Here is a 21,542-nt window from a genome sequence, read left to right as displayed (position 1 = left end):
ATTCATCTTAAAAAACTATTTGATCGACGTGATTTTTGTAAATGTGCAAATATATAGCTTTTTTTAAATCTCTAGATTTCACTCCTTACCCATAAATCTACATATTCACGTTTTTAATGTAAAAAGGTGAATCTCTAGATTTCATGAATCTAGAGATTTTTACAACCAAACGAGGATAATTCTCAAATTCATGAATCCAGAGATTTGAAATCTCTGATTCATATAACCAAACAGACCATTAAAGTATCTTATTAGTTAGGTAATTTTAAGAGACGTATTGTCTAGCATCGAATATTGTATTTTAGCGTAATTAAATAGAAATGATGTATCGTGGAATACTTTAAACCTTGACAAAAACTATTAGTCTCGTATAAAAAAAAATAAAAACTAATGTATTAACCAGACTTTGTGTATGAGTCATAAAATTAATTTATCACATCAATAGACAAACTTAAATGATGATAATGCATTTGCTAATGATGGAATTTTCTTGCTAGTAATATACGATAAAACTTACAATAAAACCACTGCCCCGTAATTAAAACGTCAATAATCCTGTCTTATATTTAAATTGTATGTAATATGTAAAAAGTTTTTTTCAGAAAATGCAATCGAAGTCCACATAACGTGTCTTCCTAGCTAGCCTCCCAGGCAAATCTGAGTTGAAAAAATAAAGAAAAACGTTTCCTTTCCTAGGCATCCAAACATATACCCTTTTGGGTACCGTTCGTTAATTATTAGAAAGATAAAGCAAACAAGGATTCTGTGCTGTGGTGGATAGGAAGGCGAAAAAGAGAAATCCTGATGTCCCATCACTGAGCAGGATCAAAGTCGAAATCCGAAATGATTTGGTTACATGAATTCGAACAGATGCATTTGAGGCCGAGGGGAAGGGGAAAAAAGCATGAGCATCATTACATTACAGGAGTCGATAGGGTTTTCCCGAGGAGAACGAGAACGGATACGACGACAGAAGACTCAGTAAGAAGGGGTCTACTACGACTAGACTCCGCGTTTCACGGCACTCCCAGTCCCTCGATTGCGACTCGACTCTGTGTTTCTGTCAATCTCTCTCTATAATTGCTACCTTCCACAGTCTCACACTTTATTTTCTTCATTCTCTCTCTCTCTCTCTCTCTCTCTCTCTCTCTCCTCTCACGCTGTAGTAGCAGCAGCAGCAGACTCAGTGCCCTTACTGGTCTTCTTCCACCACAAACCCGAGTCCGTCCATCCACGACTCAGAAAGTTCAAACATGTCAGCGATCCGTCACATCGGTTTCCAATGGTCCCCTACTACTCGACCTTTCACTGCCCTGACTCTGCGCCGGTAATCTGCTCCCTTTGTTTTTGCTTTTTGGGGCCTCGAAAGAAATTTTATATTTTGCTTAAACAACATATGATTGTCAAGCCAATGGAGGACTAGTAGGATGGTTAGGAACCCACTTCTCAGTGGAGAGGTCATGGGTTCAACTCCTGCCCGCGACATATGTAATATCCCTATCCCCATATATAAAAAGCATTTTTGTACAAAGAAAAACATATGATTGTCAATAAATAAAGGGCAAAAAGACCCTCAAGCGATCTGACGAGTCTTGATCTCTTTGACTAGTTTTCAACCATAGTTCGTATGTCTGCCTTTGTTTGTAAAGGTGGGTGGAAAAAAAAGATCTAGATGTATTATAGAGGTACGCCAAAATTAGCCCCTATAAAACACAAAAAAATAAAAACTTAGGGTGAAAGACGCTTGACTCATTATCACAAGACAAGTTTCTTTAAATTAAAGATTTAAAAAAAATTTTTATTTTTTCACATAACTTTTATTTCAACAAACAAATGTAGCCTAATGTATTTATTCACTATGTTCGTACCTAAACAAAAGTTTTTTTTTGGATACAAGGTGCTTTTATGTATAGGTATATCCATATTACATTTGCCGCCGGTAGAGATTGAACTCACGACGTCTCCACTGAAAAATCAGGCTCCTAACCATCTTAGGAGTTAGGACCCTTTCATTGGCTAACTAAACAAAAGATTTTTTTTTTTGTACAAAAACATTTTTTTATATATAGGAATATGGATATTACATATGCCGCTAGTAGGAGTTGAACCCATCAGGTTCCTAACCAGGATTTTTATTTGCGGCAGCGACTGCCGCAAGCTGCCAAAGATGAGATTTTTGCCACGTCATCAGTTTTGGAATCAACGGTTGAGATTCAAAAGTGGTGGGTTTAAATATAAATATAAAAAATTTATTTTACTAAATGTATTTTTAAGTTTTCAAATTTACAAAGTATACCATTTTGAATCGGAGGCCCATTCCCAATCTTCCTTGGACCAACCGTTGAACACGGCGGTCGATGGTGCAGCCGTCTTGTTTCTCCCCTTGTGTTCGTTTCTCTCCTCTCTCTATTCCCGATTTCTTCGGAGTGGTGCCCTCTCCATCGGCGATCTATTCGGGCGGCCATGTCTCGTGGTTGGTCTTTGGGGTTTTTTTCGCCTGTTAATCTCGGCAACTACTACATTGGTATTTGGTACTTCTATTCGAGGACGATGTCACTTGGGTGGCAAACGGGGAAAACCCCCGATTGATAACTACTATTCCTCAGCGGGCGTTGGTGGAGGTGGGATGCGGTGGATCCTCGACTCAAAGAACATCGTTATTTGATCAATGAATTTGGTCCTCGCAACCTCCTCCAATTCTACTAAGTCTCCTTTCGTAAATCTTGTTTTAAGAAATATCTCAAATTCCTTTGATCGATCTGGGAGAGCTTTGATCACCCAACCGCCTTGGTGCTTGGTGCAAGATTGGGTCCAACAAACTCACAAATACATCACGCGTATCACTTCATGGAAGAATTCGATAGATCCCAGTCCGGGTTCTAAGCGTATCTTTCACGCAGTCGGCAGTTCCAAGTCCAACCCGTCTTTGAATCTTTCTCCATCCGCTGATGATGATGATCGAGCCCAACACTGCTATTATTCCAAGAAGATTCAACCCCATTCCAGAGAAATCCAGAACATCAAATCTTCACTCTTCTCATACACAGGGTCGGTTCCAAGGAAGAAGACTATTTGACGGAATGAGTTCTCCGCGATTCAGAAGGGTATACTTTGTAAATTTAAAAATTTAAAAATACATTTAATAAAATAAAATTTTTATATTTACATTTAAACCCACCACTTTTGAATCTTAACCGGTGAATCTAAAACTCATGACGTGGCAAAATCCGACCTTAGGCGGCTTGCGGCAGTCGCTGCCGCAAATAAAAATCCTCCTAACCATCCTATTATTCCTCCATTATTGCTAACTACACTGAGGATGGAATACTAGGTGGCCAACCCAATTTTGCCCTCCGTTGAAATGAAAGTGGTGGTAGATTCACTTACTCATTGGATTCCGTACTAGTGGGGAGGGCCGAGGGATCCTTGCGAGGGATCTTATGCAAATGAAAAGTGGACAAGACAGATCAGACAAGGTTATAAATTTAAGGGGATCCACGGATCTTCTCCGATCGCTTCAAGGTACTTGGGAATCAGAGCTCCGATGCTACCAAAAGGAAAAAAGACACACATGTATCAGAAAGGAAAGAGTGAAAGACGCTCTGTTTTTGACGCTCTTACCAAAGAAAAGATCGAACGCGTACGTTTATCAGAGAGCTCCGATTGTGTGGATTTGGAAGATCCGCTGTGCCTCCTACATAGCTCCTCTACCCTCTATAAATTGAGAAACTTCCAAATTCCAATGCCCTTTTAGGCTTTAGTTATCCCACTAAGATTAATCTTCTTCAAAATAAATCAATTGTGAGTTTTTTCAGGGTTGTATCTTATGACAATGTTTCTCCTTCTTCCTCTTCTTCTTCTTCTTCTTTTTCTTTTTATTTTTATTTTTTTTTTAATCAGAAAGAATTAAATCATGTATGCTTATCTGATCTGTTTCTTGGACTTTTTTTTAATAAAATAAACCAATGCTTTTTCTACCCAAAAAAAACATTAGTTTATAAAAATAGGCAAAATAATATCATTTTCTCCTTTTGGACAATGTTAGTATGTTACCCTAAGACTAACCCTTAGTCTCCGCTCCCATTAGGAGACAACATGTCTTGGTAATTCTCTTGCATCACCATTGATCAAAAACCATCACTGGTCAGAGACCATTCTCGTTGTCCCTTATCCTTGTATTTTCAACTGAAAATCATTCATTGTCTTCTTGCTGAGTTGAACTTGAATGTTGCGCATTTAATGTGCAATATGTGTTGTCGATGGTTGAGATTTGATCTCGATCATCCATTTTAAAGGTGTTGAAATCCGAAACAGATAGTCGAAATTGAAATCTTGTTCGAGATTTGAATTCAATCTTGACCGTTAGTAACACAGTGTTGTGCATGCAAGGCGCAAAATTGATGTTCAACCCCTTCTTGCCACCCTAACAAATAAAACCTAATTGATCCTTTCTCTCATTCATTGTTTTTCATGCCATGATCAGAGACTCTGTACCTTGTTATTTTCTCATAAGTTTCACAATAAAAACACTGACATAGCAGAAATTCTCTTTGAATCAATTTCTGGAATGGGTTGGATCACCCATTCGATTGAGTTTCTTTGTTTTCCGTTCTGCTAACTTAAGTTATAAAAGTTATTTCACATCTCCCTTCAACATCATCCAGCCGTTGTAGTGGTGGCATCAAGCATGATGTCGTTGCCTCTGGAAAAACTTTCAGATAAGTAAATGATGAAATTTGGGACCTCCTCCATGGTTCCCTTTTCTTTTATTCTTGATCTCTTGATTTGTTAGGTGAGTAATTATGTTGATTGAATATTTGATTTTACCTTGTATCAGTTAAAGGTACTTGGAGACGCTAGGGTTCAATACTTGGGCTGTATTTAAGATAATCAATTATAGGTGATAATTGTAGGTTAACTAAGGAAGGATAGACACTACAAATTATTGTCACTATAAACCAAAACTTAATGAAATAATACTCCCTGGAGAATAAGACTGACTAACAAGAGGTATATATATGGAGATAAAGAAGAAGTAGAAGGTGGATTGGAAATAAAGATGTTGCAGTGAAAAGAATACATGCAACTTAAGGAGGAAGAGCAGGGGAGGATTGGGCTTTCAGGTCTGGTAAGATTTACCAGGAAGGTTGGATGTGATAATCGGGGATGTGGTCGAACGAAAAAAATGCAAAAAACTTAAAATAATAATAAAAAAAAGAAATCAGGCACTGTTTTGGTTACTTTTGTAATCCCAAACTTGATTTTAGTCAATTATGTTAGTCAATTTGTAATCCCCCGTAAATAATTATACATGATTTTAACACTTATAAACAGTAGGGAGAAAAAAATTGAAAATACATAAAAACATTTCTTACCTAAAAACAGAGAAGTGGAACAAAAACATTGCCATATAAACCCGTTATGTGCAATCTTTTTTTTTTTTTTAGGAGGTTAGTGAGGCCAAGGTTCGACATGTCGGACGATTTTTGGGGGGTTAAACACTTAAACTTAAGATATGGGTTTTTATTTGAGAATTGAAATAACTAAGCTTTTAAAAGGATTAACAGGGGTTCGGTTGAGATTTTTGCAGAAAGAGAGAGAAGATGTTAGAGGGAGATTTGCAATGGGAGAGACTGAGTGAGGTAGAGAGTCTAGAGAGTAGAGACCAGAGAGAGATTTGCAGTGGGACTGTGGGAGAGACCGAGAGAGATGAAAGAGAGCGGGAGAGAGTCATGACGGTGTAGAGACTACAGAGAAATCTGCAGTGGGAGAGACACAAAGAGAGAGATCAGAGTGAGATCGCAAGGATGGGAGAGACCACGACATTTAATGGCTATTTCAGGTCATCGTCCGCGGTCCACCATGGTTTCCGTCGGCATCCTGTTTTGCAGAGAAATAGAAAGAGACTGTCGGAAGAGAAAGAGATCGTCTGCTTCCTCGAAGTTATCGGCCATCGCATAGATATTATAAATTTTTAACATTTTTAAATGAGAGAGAGACTGAGAGAGTAATTAATGCGATCTTTTTAAATTTTGAATTTTAAAATGTTTCGATATTTTGAGAATTTATCGCGATATATCGACCTTTTGGCGATATATCGCGATATTTTAACGATTTTTATAAAAAATCATGTCGCTGGGGGGTTTCGTGTCGCCCCCTCCACCAATGACACGGCCGGTATCCGTCCGGCGATAAATCGCCGACACAAGGTACCGTGAGTGAGGCCCATGTTCGACACGATTAAGAATCATTTATATATGAATGATTGAAATTTAAAATATTTTTAATATAATTAAAAAAATCCTTTAATTTAATATCAGAATAAATTGCACATGCACCCTAAAATGGAGGGCTTAAAACACTGACACTCTATTTTATGTTCCAAAACATGAACTCCCAAAAATTTGATTTTCATTAGACGCATTAGTTCAATTTGTGACTGAAAATTGATAAATCACTGTTTATTTTCTTTATATTTCAAAATATCCCTATCAAAATATGAAGGATCAAAATAAATAAACAGTGATTTATCAGTTTCAATCACAAATTGGACTAATGTGTCCAATGAAAATCAAATTTTGGGGTGTTTATGGTTTAAAAAATAAAGTATAGTGTCAGTGTTTTAAGACCTCCATTTTGACATACTATTGAATTTGTTCTAAATTTTTTATTTCTAAAAGTTAAAAGGTAGGAAGAGGAATCCGTTCACCTCTCTTATTCCTTACTTCCCCCACCGGAATTTCCCTTTTGTATCGACGACACCTTTCTCAATTAACTTTAGCCTCAATCCCACCACATCCAATAACCTAAATGAAGAGAAACATAAGAAGAGAAATATTGCAACAGGAACTTCACCGGATTCCACCAATTTTAAGAAGAAAAAAAAAAATCATCTATTGTGCACATATATGCCAAATAACAGATTGTGATTTAAAAGCTTGATTTCAAATTTGAAAAGTTTAAAATGCCCTTGTAATTTCTTTGCTTTTTTAACTTGTTATTTGCAATATATGTGCACTGCTGTCATGGTTTGACATGTCGCCGAGTGTCGCCATGTCGGTCCCTGGCGACACGGGCGATACCGACGACATGTCGCCTGATTTTTTGCCAACAATCGAAGCTTCTCATGAGGTTCAAGTTTAGATAAACAAACCCCGACATCACAAAGGATGAGCTTTTCGGTCCGAAGAATAGAGTTGAAGGAGCACGGGGGAAGTGAATCAATCAGAGATTGATACTCAAAGACACGCAGCGGGTGGAGATGCGGTGAGCGTGATCCGAGTGATCCACATAATCTTGGTTTCCATCGCTGGATGATCTAGAGGTGGTGTAGGAAGACCTCGGGTCCGGAGGGGAGGAAGGTGGAAGCAAAAGAGAAAATCAACACTACCATGAAAATCAAAGATATAAATCTATAATGAGAAGGCTAGGGTTTAGACTCCCTTCCGACGGCGACGGTATCACAAAAGAACCATCACCACCACTATTCTCTGCCATTCCACTTCCAACCGCCCCACCACCGCGTGAGGTGGCGTCGGCGCCGCAACGCTAAGATAAGTTGATAACCCCTGCGAGCGAGACTGTGTGTGTGCGCCATAGAGAGAGTAGTTAGGTTTTAGTTGCAGAGAGGAAACAAAAAAGGTGAGAAAAGTGAAGACCAAATAAAGGTCGTGATTTAATTGACTATCGGCAAAATTCGCCGAGAAACAATTTGGAAAATGCCCTTGTCATTCATTTGCTCTTTTAACTCGTCAATTTATCGCCGAGTACCATGACTGCTCTGCAGCTGATGTTTTTCCTCGTTTTTACACAAAGAAAAATCATAAAAAACCCAAAAGAAATTAGTGATTTAATTAAGAAAATCTCGCAATCAAATTCCCAAACCAATGAATAATAGCAAAGCTTCCTTGTGCTCCTACAAATTCCAATTATCCTTTTTATTTAAACTTAATAGAGAAATATCCTAAAAACTATTCTTCCCTGCTCATAAATGTGTACTATATTTTTGCCCTAAGAACCTTTATGAAATTAATATCCTGAGCATGCTCTGTATTAAAATTATTATTAAATTCACATGAGCTAGTGTTGTTGCTTGCTGCTTCATCAATGTTTATAATGAAAGAAGAAGAATCTGCCTAGGCGATAATTTTTCTATTTGGAGCTTGGAGAGAACCTAATCCTATATTATTGTATGTATTCTATTTATTTTTATTAATATAAAATATTATTTAAAAAAAAAAAAAGAAAAGAAAAAAAAAAAGAAAGAATGGAGAGGAGAGAGAAAAATTACTCTCTCATACCAGATCTTATTAGGTTTATCATAGGCAATATATAGGCTTGGATTAATTACTGGGGTTAGTAATTGATGGGGTTTCAAGACACATCGTGATGGGGTTTCAAGACACATCGGGCCGATGCACTGCGATTAGGTTTGAGATGGGCCAAACCGGTCAATTGTGGAAGTGGACTAGGGTTTGAATTGCTATTATAAATAGTTATGATGGGTCCCTCCAATCTTTCAAGTTCTTTTGTTCTCTTCTCTCTCCACAAGAAAGAGGTACGGTAGAAAGACAAGGCTTCGCTCACTTTGCAGATTTGGCATTAGGTTCCTTCACTCTTCCAGATTTGGCATTCAAGGTTTGCATCAATCTATACGGCATTCAAGGTTTGCATCAATCTATACGTCTAGTAGATTTGGCATTCAAGGTTTGCATCAATGCTGATTTATCTATTGATTCGGTATTATTGATTAGGGTTTTGAGGAAAATCTAACCGATACTTCGAGGCCGACTCTTTCTCCTGTGTCAAATCAGGAGAGAAGTTTTGTTGATGTTTTTAGTAGGAACCTCATCCTGCGGCATCGATTGTTTTGGAATTAAGAAGGTGGATGAAGAGAGTGTTTCTTCATCCATCTTTTAAAAGTGAGATCTTAAGGAAGGAATAAGGATTATTAGTTTCTTGCTTCGTTTATATATGAAGGTAAAATGGTATTTTGACCTCAGACGTCGACGGTGACGACGGTCAGACGGTGTCACGGTATAACTTATAAGTGTATAACAAGTCAAGATCAGAATTACCTCTTAATCCTCGGCCATTTCCAGATTTACTTTCGTGGAATTACATGACGAAAACACCCCTTTCGTTAAGGCTGCTCGCTTTTGAGTTTTGAGTTCGAGTGACTCTCTCACTCAGCAACCGGTTCGAAGGCGTCAGAAGGCGTAAGAGACTAACAGCATTACAGCAGTTTGGGGAACCACTCTTGGGTCCTCAACGTTCATCGTCAATTCGGCCTGCATTACTACTCATCACCCACCCACCCACCGAACCAAAGCCGATCAAACTCATCTGATTCGTTCTACTGTGCTTTCTTGGCCTTCATCAGTTCATCCACTAATTAATATGGATCGGAAGTTCTTCGTCGGCGGTAACTGGAAATGTGTAAGTTTCTCTTTCGAAATTATCCACTCTTTTCTTTCTTGGTAGAACTCGCACAAAATTTTTGATCTGCTGAGATCTATTTAGCTTCTGAGACTTTTTTTAGCGTAATGGAACTGGAACCTTGTTCCTCGAGATGATTAGGGGAAAAGCTGGAGTAGTTCGTTCATTACTCCGATAGATATCGCTTATGTCTCATTAATCACACAGAACGGTTTCGCTCTGTAGTTTTTTATTCCAGGAGAGGAGCTGTGGTTGATTAGTTTATTCTATTTTCATGGTTTCTCCAGTGATCAATGTCACTATTTTTTCCCCCGTTTTAGGTTTCAAGATTAATATCATCCCATTGCAACGTCGTGTTTACTACCATTTGACACTCTTTCACTTGCCGTTTTGTTCAATTGGTTATTGTTTGGTTGCACGAAGTTGAACTACCTATCTTTCTGGATGAGTCGTCAGAAATTGAATTGCCTTCGAACTTTTGATAAGTTTGTCGCTAGTATTTTTATTAACAAATTGTGCTTCTAATTGAATATGCGCAGAATGGAACTATGAACGAAGTGAAGAAGATTGTGTCTACTCTGAATGAAGCCGAGGTGCCCTCCGAAGATGTTGTAGGTAAGTGGAGTGGATCCTGGAACAGTTTGACATTATTTGGGAGTTGATACGCTACATTCTTTTGACGGTTTTTCAGTGTCTCACTTCCGTGTGCATGCATGGGAAGAGGAGAAGTGGAGTTGGTCTTGAGATGGCAGTTCAATCATTTTGATGACTCGTGCATGATGTGTTTGATTTGTCTCCTATCAGGTTCACTAAGGGCCTGTTTGGTTACATGAGTCTTGAGATTTCAAATATCTAGAGATTTCAAATCTAGAGATTTCAAATCTATGGAGTTATAATTTATAAAATTAGATGTTTGGTTGTGGAATAAAATCTGTGGATTCATCCTAAAATACTATTTGATCGACGTGATTTTTGTGAATGTGCAAATGTATAGCTTTTTTGAAATCTCTGGATTTCACCCCTTACCCATAAATCTACAAATTCACGTTTTTAGTGTAAAAAGGTGAATCTCTAGATTTCATGAATCTAGAGATTTTTACAACCAAACGGGTATAATTCTCAGATTCATGAATCCAGAGATTTGAAATCTCTGGATTCACGTAACCAAACAGGCCCTAACGGAAGGAAACTCGCAATCCCGGACATAATTTGGAGTTGTTAGCCCATGGCTTACCTTACCTGTCACAATGATCTGCACTTGGATCAATTTGGTGGACCCATCTCATCTTGCGGGTTGACTCAATTGAATTACATTATTATGCATATAAACAAAAACAATCCTTGTTAGCTGAAATGAAGATGTTGTGATTGAAGTAGTGAAACTAGAACAGATAAATAAACTGCAAACGAATTAAAACTGTTTTAGGATTACTTCCGATACATTCAATTACAAGAAATGTGTTTGAGGTGGTACAAACATCTGCAATAGAAGCTTTTGAATTTTCTGATATAGAGATGTAGATAGGTAATTTGATTCACATCAAATGAGCCAAAATAGTCAGGGGAAGGCCTAAAATGACTTTGCAAGGAGTGGTGAGGAAGAATATGCATGTCTCTGAATAGAGACAATTGGAGAAAAAGGTTTCAAGTAGTTGACCTCATTTACACGGGAAAAGACTGAATTGAGTCGAGTTCTGGAGGAACTTATAGTATTTGGAACATCAATCTTAGCGGGCTACTGAAATCTTTGTAGATTGTTAGGTGGTGATGCGTAGGATTTCTGCAATGGTTCCAATGCATCTTGTTTACGTTATTGGATTATTCACATCAAGGGATCAGGGATGATTTACAAGTCAGAAAATTCTTTCTTTTTCATGTTGATGCTAAAGGATGGATTGGTAAGAAAATGTAATCCAGGGTTTCTGCATTGGGGTGCGAATACAATTGGAGACAGATATAAGATCCTCTATTTTGTCTTTGAAATTGTTAGGAACCTTGTTAGTCGGTAATAATACTCCGTGTTTGTTAGTAAAGGGAAAAAGTAATTTCACACCCTTTAGTCTTGGACATAAGCTTCACACTAATCTTGCAGTATGTAAGCTGTAGGTGTTACTTTCTTTTACTTGGTGTATATAAGGTGCACTTCATCTGAGATGCAGTATTTTGGATCTTGCAACTTGGACATTTCTGTTTCCTATAGAATATTCCTCACCTTTTTCTGTTTCTAAGTTCAAAATATTCATTATTGAATGCCATTATTTTGGTTGAATATTGCTTCCATAGTTGATGGCTTAAAAAGTATTATTGAATACTCTAAGCCATATTTTTGAACTTAATAGTCTTATTTTTCCACTTTTGATAGTCTTTATGACTTATCCCAACTAAATGAGGCGGCCTCTGAAAATTCCAAAAAGAAAAGTGTCTTTTATTTTAGTTTATTTGACGCATGTAGATCCCTGATTTATTTATATGATTCAAACTTCTTTTTTTGTCCCCAGAGGTTGTGGTAAGTCCTCCATTTGTGTTTCTTCCGTTTGTAAAAAGTTTATTGAGATCAGACTTCCATATCGCGGCACAAAACTGTTGGGCGAGGAAAGGAGGTGCTTTCACCGGTGAGGTTAGGTATGTTCTGTGTTGTGTGAAACTATCATTGTCAATGCAATTTGGGATATTCAATTTTTTTGTCTTTTTCCATTAGACTATAATAACTAATATGAAAAGTGATTCTGATAGCTTTTGTGCTTGTTTACTTGCTTTATTCTTGACTTAGCATCTAGTAGTGAAGCTATAATTGCAATACTCTTGTTACCCCCTATCCTCAAGTGTCTTTCAAGTCTCTCGAGACAGGATGCTACTTTTAATGGAAGGACAATTTATGAACGTTCTATTATATTGTTTATGTGTTGCAATTTCTGACTGCAAAGCAATTGTTGCTTCAGTTAACATGGGTGCTGTATGATGTGTTTTCTTATTTCCAGCTCTAAATTGGTTGTGAGTTTGCATGTTTATGCTCACTTGCTTAACATATTTATTATGTGGGTTATCACTTCTATGTAGACCTGGAATTTAGCTGCAGTTCATATATTTGTTGTCGTTTTTTTTTCTCTAAAACTTGTATCTCCTGCTTCAGTGGTAATCTTTTCCATCGCTGGTTCCTTCCTCTCCAACCCAAAACACATGCCCAACCTCCCCCCCCCCCCTAAATCTCCCCAACCCCCCCCCCCCCAAAAAAAAAAAAAAAAAAAAAGAAAAGAAAAGAAAAGAGCAGAAAAAGTAAAGGGAGAAAAAAGGGCCAGTCAGTACTGTTATCTTCATAAATACGTTGCATATTGTTAGTGTGTTTCTCAAATTGAAATAGCATACTGTATTTTAAAATGTGGACTGGAGAAGACGAAGGGGTACTCTCCTCTGGTAGTTGTAAGCTGCTGCTACTCAGCTTGTGACTACAATTGTTTGCCCCGTACCAAGTCCTAGAACTCAATGAACGAAAGAAGGTGACCTCACAGTTTAAGTCCCAAGTAATGCTTCTAATAAAAAGAAGATTAGTGAGGAATTTTGGCGCATAGAGAACATAAAACAATGGTACAGAAGAAAGAAGGGAGATGGATCCTTTCCTATAGAGAGAGGAAAATAAATCATCAGAAATCTAAACCATCTCTTTACCTGAACTTGGTGCAAAGCTTGAGAATTGACTAGCAGAATCAGTCACCTGGTCTGTGGCACTGGGAAAATTACCTAAGATGAGACACTAGCTGAACTAAAATGGCTAGAAAAATATTTACTTGACTGCACAAATTTGGAGGGGTTGAATCAGAAGTAGCAGAATCAATAGGAGATTGAGCAACTGATGAGGTCTATTTGTAGTGAGCCGTAAAGTGGCAGAGGATTACCATCTCAGCCTATGAGAAATTAGTGTGGTGAGTATATAGGCCTAGTGATCTGCCATGGCCTCATCTTCCATCATGTCTATGATTTGTGACAGATGTGGAGGTCTCATGTAGCTTCCAACAAAAGTTCTTCGTCTGGCGTTACTTTCCACAATACTAAAAGTTTCACAGGATCATGACCAAAACCATTGCATCAGAAGGATGGCCAATAGAGTGAACAGGAGCGTCCTTGGATTGGAATCTGGGGCTGGTGTAAAGAGCTGATATCTCTGGAACAATGAGAGCATCCTAGTTTGGTGGCTCTCCTCAAGCTGAACTGAGCATGAGAATGTTCTATAAGGATCCTATCAAAGCACATGAGATCGACTGTGATCGTATCAACATTCAGGTCAGCCACAAAATGGATCTCATCTTCTCACTCTTTGAAGTTTACTGTAACAGTGGAGCAGGTAGGCTAAAATGTCTCATAGAAATCATGTTCCTCATCCATGTACTTTCATGTGCCTTCACTTCCTTATGTTGCTATTTTTGAGAATCAAATCATGGTAATGCATCAAGGATTTCTTAATTACGTTGCAAGCGGATGTTCTATTTTAGGATTGATTTGTGTCAAAGTTGAGGTTCCATCTGAGGAAAATCTGACCCATCAGATTAGGGAGACTCCTTTTGGGTTATTCAGGAGCCTCCTAAGAGAAGTCCTTCAACTGGGACTTGACTCTTTGTTTTGTTGCCCCTCCTTTTTTTTTTCTTTCTTCCAGATCTGTTATTAGGTTACTTAATTTTAAACTGACCATTTGATCATCAATATCTTCTTTCTTCTGCGTAAATTAAAAATTCCCACCATCTTTCACGCTTTGTTGCACTAGAAGGTTTAATGAACGGACATTTGTTTGTTCGTGCCGTCTTTTTTATTTTTAAGATATCAAGCGGCAGAATGCAATAAATGCATTTGAGGGTTGCTTGTTGAAAAACAAGCCCATTATTTCTTTTTGAGCTCTTTGATAAACTTTTATCCTTTTTACTCTTAGGGATGTATTTTAATTATGGCCTACTAATAGTGATAAATGACCTTAATTTTACCTCAACCCCCCCCCCCCCCCCAAAAAAAAAAAAAAAAACTCACACAATAATTAGAATAATAATAAAATAAATAAATAAACCTCACAGCTTGACACTTAAGATCTATTGTCTTATGGAGTAATGGGTAAGTTACACAAGCCATGTGTTCTTCATAAGTTATAACATATGACAATTTGCTGATGCAGGTGTTCTTGATCCTGAAGTATGTACTGACTGCTGTTAGTAATAAAAGCATTATTAAAAGAAAGCAGCAATTTAGGCACTTGCGAAGAGGCCACTCTTTTACAAGCTATGACCTTGGATAGAGCCTATTGGAGGGCAAGGATCCATGTAGCAGACCCATTTAGCTGAGGTTCTGATGCAGGTCCATAACCACAACAAACCCAAGAGAAAGTGGGCCTGAAATCATGAACTCGACAGGCTTCATACTTTCTTTCTTTATGTGTTTTTAAGTTAGTCCAATTGAACCAGATTCAATGTTGGTTCAATTTGGGTGAGTTCATTTAATTTTACATCCAATTTAAGTTAGGCGCTAGGATATTTTCAGCTGCAATTATCTAATAAGGCTATTAGTAGTACTCCACACAAGGGAAAAGTAGTTGTTTGGGTTATGATAAAGAGTTGGTTAGAACCTCGAGTACATGTGGATACGTCTCTCCATTGAATTACACTAAAATACATTGTGCGACAAGACGCACGCCTCTCTTATTTTGGTTTCCTAAACCTTGCTCCACACAAGGGAAGAGTAGTTGTTTGGGTTATGATAAAGAGTTGGTTAGAATGAACTGAGGACTCTCTTTGTTCCCATACAAGAGCACCCTTCATGTTGGTTTCCAAGAATCCCAAGAGGACTGACTTTGTATGGACTGATGCAGCTTATTGTTGTCCCCCATGTGGAAGAATAAAATTAGTACTGCTTTCGGTACATTAAATTGCACTTGAAGCTTAAGAGCTGCTGCTCTTGTTTCCTCTCTGGAAGATTCAAACTGACTTGGAGTTGTACTCCATTATCCTTAGGTCTGGGACCTTCGTGACTTCTGGGTGGCCATCTCTTGTGCTGGCCAAGCAAGTATTTCCGACCTGGAGTTTCTCAGGCAGGCACCAATGAAGTGTGGGACCTTTATTCTTTTCCCACACTCTATTTTACCTTTTCTTTTTTGGGTCTGCCAGTGATTAAACTGCACTTCATCTTCTCCAAGTGCTGTCCAATTAGAAGCCTACCTTCCCACTATTAGAATTTATAGATTTTTGCACAAAACCTGCAGAAACCTAAGCTGAGCATGTGATTCAAATCTTAGCCTCAGAAAAAACCTAATAGGCGATTGACATCCCTAGAATCACTGAACTAATAATAAAAAGTCAAACTTACCCAAACTTTGATCAATCCTCCTTCCTTCATCAGACCTAAAGCCCCAACCTAAGTCGGCCCCTCTAACCCCTCCAAATAAGCCCTATAGCCTTGTCCTAATTTGGTCAGCACTGGTTCTGTTCTTGTGGTCCTGGATGGTTGCTGCTTTGCATACTAAGCTGCATTAGAAGTTTCCCCTGACTTGTTGGGTTGTGCCCAATGTCCAAAATTTTGCCCCATGTCAGTATTTCAATGGTTTCACAAACCACTGAAACCCTGACATGCAAGCAAAATTTTGCCGACATATGGGGGGTCTTTTGGTCAAATTTTGGATTGGAGGGCTAACTCTTACCATATGCATTTCCGTTATATCTTGTGATTCCAATTACAAGAGTCAATCAATCTTCTCTTACCATATGCATTTCCGTCATGTCTTAGGATTCCAATTACAAGAGCCAATCAATTTTCCCATATGCATTTCAATCATATCTTTGGATTTAATTGCAAGAGTCAATCAACCTTGCCTTATGCATTTCAATCACATCTTTAGTCCCAATTATCTTGTCAAGTATTCTCCCATCCACGATTCATTGGCTCCTATATCTGGAAACCAAAGATGGAAAATACTGAAAAATCAAACTGAAATTTGCCAAAAAATGGGCAAAATTTTGTTGGAAAATCAATTATAAAAGGTGAGAAATCGCCAAATTTATTGCGATAATTTGAGTAATTGGCGATATATCGCCGATTTTTTGCAAAAGTTGTTTTGCCCACGTAAGCTACTCCATTAAGTTGGGATAAAGCTACATTTGTTTTTTGTTGTTTCAAATATGCAACTCCTTTAGCGGAAAATAAATGCAATGTTATGCTTTGGTGACCATGAGCATTGCTGGAAAGCCTGGAATAAGATACTGTAGTTCTCACTTTTCACTAGCTACAAGTCATTTGTTGCTATGATGTGAAGTTCATATCTTTTTATGATTCAGTGCAGAGATGCTGGTCAATTTGGGAATTCCTTGGGTCATTCTTGGACATTCAGAGAGGAGGCTTTTGTTAAATGAATCAAATGAGGTATGATGTTACAGTTGGCTGTACCAGTGTCTATTTACCATTGCTGAATGGGTAGGCATTAGACTGCAATTTGCTTTTGAATATACCCAAGTCAAGGGTTGCTTACATGCCACTTCATTGATATTTTTGCTTTTATTTGTTGGATGCAAGTAGCTGATACATATCTATATTGGATACAATCAATAAGTCTCTCTATTCTATTGTACTAAAAATACATTAGCCAGTATGATACAATACTTGATATGAGATGATACGTCTCTTAAGATCACCTGACCGATACAATAGTCGATACTGATACTTTAACCCTTGCATGCAACTGTTTGACATGACAGAAACTGCATCCATCAGCTTTTACTCCAAAAGGGGGATAAAAAGTAAAAAAGGAAATTTGATTGAGTTTCTATGGATAAAGTTTTCTTTTGTTGATGTGCTATGTGTAACATTCTCTGCTAGTGTGCTGCTTCACAAATCAAAAACATGGTATGAAACTTTTGTAAGCAAGACATTCACACATAGAGTCACCGAAAATCCTGTATGCATTTATAGTTGCCAGTTATATATGTATGTCTTTGCAGTTTGTTGGTGATAAAGTTGCATATGCACTTTCTCAAGGATTAAAGGTGATTGCTTGTGTTGGAGAGACTCTTGAGCATCGAGATTCTGGATCTACCATGGCTGTTGTTTCAGAACAAACAAAAGCAATTGCAGGTAACTCCATGACACTTTACTGTGGAAAAAAATTGTTTTGCATAACTGTTTGATGCAGATCCATCACTGAGGCAGACTTGTGCAGAACTGGGTTTTGGGGATTGTTCATAGCTCACTGTAATTGCAGAAAATCCTTAATAGCCGCTTGTTACTTGCCCCACTTGGTGAATAACTGGAAGTATGACTTGAGTAATTGAAGTAGATCTTCAATCAACTTGGAAGGCAGCTTGAAATCAAACCTCCTAGACCCTTCCCACGACAATGAATCAAATGGTTCCACAATAATCCCTCTGTAGTTTATGTCACACGCTAAGCTGGGCCCTTATAATGGAGGAAGATGGTAGCAGGAGCAGTTGTGCAAAGCAAATTTATTAATCAATTCGGGTTCAATACTTGGCCCTGTGGCAACTTTATATAAAAGAAAACTCAAAATTAGACTCTTTAACACTGAAAAGGAAAGGCCTAAAATCTTTAGCCTGGTAACTTAAATTGACTGCAAAACTGAAATAGATTTCTAATAGTCATAATTCAGCACAACTAAACAATTAAAATGTTACACTTGCAAAGGTTCCCTTTGCTAGAGCAAGGGGATATTTCAAATCACTTAAATTTACCACTGGTTCATTTTTTCCCCCTTTTTCCGGGGGGGGGGTGTTTGGGTAAATAATTCAACCACTGGTGCCTACCGAACATGACCGTTTCCAATCCTTTACCTAGTAGATAACCTTAACTAACTAGGAAAGTGAATCAGTTTGGGAAAAGACTGAAAACAGGATGCTGATTTAAAATAATGAAGTAAATCCCGTTTTGCTTCTTCTTATCCATATTTTAGACCCATTACATTGGCGAATTATGAGATAAATTGATGGAATCAAAGGCATGTATAGAACCCAACCCTGGACTTATTCATAAGATAACAAGCCTATTTGGGTGATGAATCTGCTTGCCTTGGCTTGCTTTGGTACCATGAAAACTATGACCTATGCAAGTTAAGTTGTTACTTAATCAATGTTGTGTTCTTTATATACCTGTTCCATCATTATTCCATCTTTTTAAAATTGTAATTCTCTCTCTTGCAGATCAAATCTCAAATTGGGATAATGTTGTTATAGCCTATGAGCCCGTGTGGGCTATTGGGACAGGAAAGGTGGCAACACCTGCTCAGGCCCAGGAAGTAAGTAATCTTGTCTGTTGCTAATATCAGTAATTACTGCATTTCTGAGCATGTTTGATGTGCATATCTTCTGGAAAAATCTGTCTGTGGATGCACTTTCTAACTGTTTAGAACTTGAAATGGTTTGTGTTAGGGCCCTAGGATCAGGCCACATGGAGGAGAGAGAGGGCTACTAAGTGTTGGGGGGGTTATAAATAGAGGGAATGTGTTAGGAAAGGCTAGGAGATGTTCTATGTAAGTGTTTGGGCAGCCTATAGCTGAGGGGCAGCATGGTATGCTGTGGTGGTGATTGGCACCATTAAAACAAGATTACCCTTCTTAATGTCTTGGTTGTGATATTAGTTTTCATATTCGATTCATGGGTTCTTATCAACTGGTATCAGATTACATCTCGATCTGATGGAGCCTGAATTATCCAAGTTCTCTGGCAAAGGAGACAATGTAACCCAGGGTTTGGGTTGGACCTTCAGGATCTTCTTTGAAAGGAACCAGCACAAAACCAGGGTTTCAGGGTGTTTTGGCTAGGGGTTTTAGGGTCTCTAAGCCTGGTGTGATTGGTGATTCAGATATGAAATTTCAATTGGATACCAAATTAGGGTTCAAAACAAGGTTTGGCTAGGGTTAGGTCAAGCTCTGCCCTAGCTGTTTCTGCAGATTCAGGACTTATTCTAATGGTTCTGGTGCATGGACAAGGTCTGAATTAGGCTCAGGTTTCAGAAGGTTTGATGTTGCTGAAATTCTAAAATTTCTGTTTCTCAACATTTGGTCAAAGCAGTGGAACGGACCAAATCGGAAAGGGGGAAAATTCTGCTATGTGCAGACAGGGGAGGGGCAGGGTGTATTGCAAATGGGGAAGAAGGTGAGGGAAAGGATGTGATGGATGGTGGGGGGAGCCTTAACTCACTCAGGGTTGCTGTGAAGTGCGTGTGTACTGCTGTTGAATGACTTGAATTAATGCTGCTGGAATGCGTTGAAGAATATAAATTGCTACTAGAATTTCTGAACTTTGAGAATTGCTCCCCAGCCCAGGCCACAAGGGTTTCCTTCCCCATGGCCCAAGCCTCTATTTAACTCAAATAGTCCAATCTACTTTATTCAAAAATAATGAGGTTATTTATAGCCAATTACAAGACAATTTGACTCAAATTGGGATTCCCTATCTAACCGGGATCCAAGATCCAACAACTTCTACTAACAAACACTTACTAAATTAGGACTCACTAGAAGCCAACATGAGGAGATAAGTGACTAACTCCAAATAGAACTAACTCTAAAGATAAGATCCCCTTTTTATCTCTGAGTTGCAAACTATTCTAGCTAATGGTTCCAAAAATTTCCATTTTGTTTTAGTTCAATTTCACATCATGCAACAGAAGAACCAGGAAGGACGCTGGAGATGAGCTGAAGATACCATGTCTTCTTCCCTGTCTTCGTTGCCCCCCTCCTCCTCAGCCCCCCTCCCATACCCCCATCACTGACCTCTCTCACCCACCTGCTAAACCTTGGAACACCCTCTTCACAAAGCAATCTCCCCTTTTGGCAACCTAAACCTTTTCTTCGTCCCCCTTGCTACCAACAACCTTACCCCTCTTGCTCATTGCCCTGCCACTGCCACAGCTCCAGGTATCACCTGCTGGAAATCAGCCATTATTGGCCAATTTCTAGGCCCTGTCCCCCCTATCAACGTCCTAGAATCTTCTCTCGCCAAACAATGGAAAGCTTCTGGTCTCATGGATACCAGGATATGTACTTGTTAGAGTCTGGAATTTTTATGTTCAACTTCTCCTCCCAGGACTGTCAAGATCGTGCATTGGATGGTTCTCATTGGTCTGTAGGAAAATCACAAATTTTTGTCAAACCTTGGTCTCAGTTTTCACTCCTCCGTAGGGCCGACTTCAACACTCTTCCCCTGTGGATCAACCTTCCAGGACTGTCTCTCGAATTCTGGAACTGTGACTGCCTTAGTAGAATCGGCTTTGCAATGGGTATCCCCTTGCGCACTGACATCAAAACCCTCAAGATGGAGAGGCTCTCATGCACCAGGTTGTGCGTGGACTTCCCTGCTGCTAAACCCCTCCCTGCTTCGGTTTCTATTATTGATGACAATGGCCTATTGTATGAACAAGTTATAGTGTATGACTAGATGCAATATGTGCTCTTCTTTCAGACACAAAGAAGTATCCTGCTCCCTCATCAATTCTCGCTTGCGCCAATATTATCTCTCATATGAAGATCCCTGCCGGTCAAGAAGCCTCTGCAAACCTGCCCATCGATACCACTCCAATGTTTGAGAAGATGCCCCTGGTTACCAAAGCTCCTTAGAGAATAATTGACTCCTTAGAGAAAATCACTGTTAAGAAAATTCCTGCTCACTCCACCGCTGTTGAAGATGCCGGCAGAACTGAAGACTCAAGACCCTTTCTTGCTAACACCTACCGCCTACCGGCGAGTTAGAAGAGGCTCCAGAAAGCCTCCGCTGGCGACCAACACTGCTCCCTAGGCTGATTAAGAAAGTACTGCTATAGTCTGTACATTCCTAATCCCTGCAAATCTGGAAACCATGCAAAGCTTTGCTACCGCTGTGACTCCACCAAGCTCCATCATCTTAGATCCAGCTCCTAAGGCTCCATAAATCAAGCTCAGATCAGTCCGATCATTGCCTGCTAAGTCTAAGCCTGAAAAAGTAACCCAATCCCTTATATTTCATGAAAATGGGAGTCTGCCTTGTTCCGCCTCTACCTAGAAGACTAACGTCCCCATGCTTTCGCCTGCTACCCCGCTTTATCCATCGATAAACCACCGGTCCGACAATCCCGGTTTAACCCACTCTAAAACC

At 38.8% G+C, this 21,542-nt stretch overlaps 1 protein-coding gene across 3 annotated transcripts in view; it reads left to right on the top strand.

Moving 5' to 3' along the window:
* Positions 1-9,185: 9,185 nt before the first annotated feature.
* LOC149023147 (triosephosphate isomerase, cytosolic) overlaps positions 9,186-21,542 on the top strand; it is a 28,352-nt gene continuing 15,995 nt past the window's right edge. For 2 of the 3 annotated variants that reach the window (XM_089143693.1, XM_089143692.1), the window contains exons 1-6: positions 9,186-9,438; positions 9,978-10,053; positions 11,937-12,060; positions 16,740-16,824; positions 17,400-17,532; positions 18,612-18,706. In XM_089143693.1, coding sequence (XP_088999819.1) covers positions 9,400-9,438; positions 9,978-10,053; positions 11,937-12,060; positions 16,740-16,824; positions 17,400-17,532; positions 18,612-18,706 — 552 coding nt within the window. In that variant the 5' untranslated portion in view covers positions 9,186-9,399. The remainder of the gene's footprint in view (positions 9,439-9,977; positions 10,054-11,936; positions 12,061-16,739; positions 16,825-17,399; positions 17,533-18,611; positions 18,707-21,542) is intronic. The other variant, XM_089143691.1, reaches the window with a different exon arrangement.

Source organism: Hakea prostrata, chromosome 2 (assembly GCF_041222555.1).
Source record: "Hakea prostrata isolate BN-2017 chromosome 2, UWA_Hpros_2, whole genome shotgun sequence".
NCBI lineage: Eukaryota > Viridiplantae > Streptophyta > Magnoliopsida > Proteales > Proteaceae > Hakea > Hakea prostrata.
Note: the sequence above shows the minus strand (reverse complement) of the source record. Positions and strands in the feature narration are given on the sequence as shown.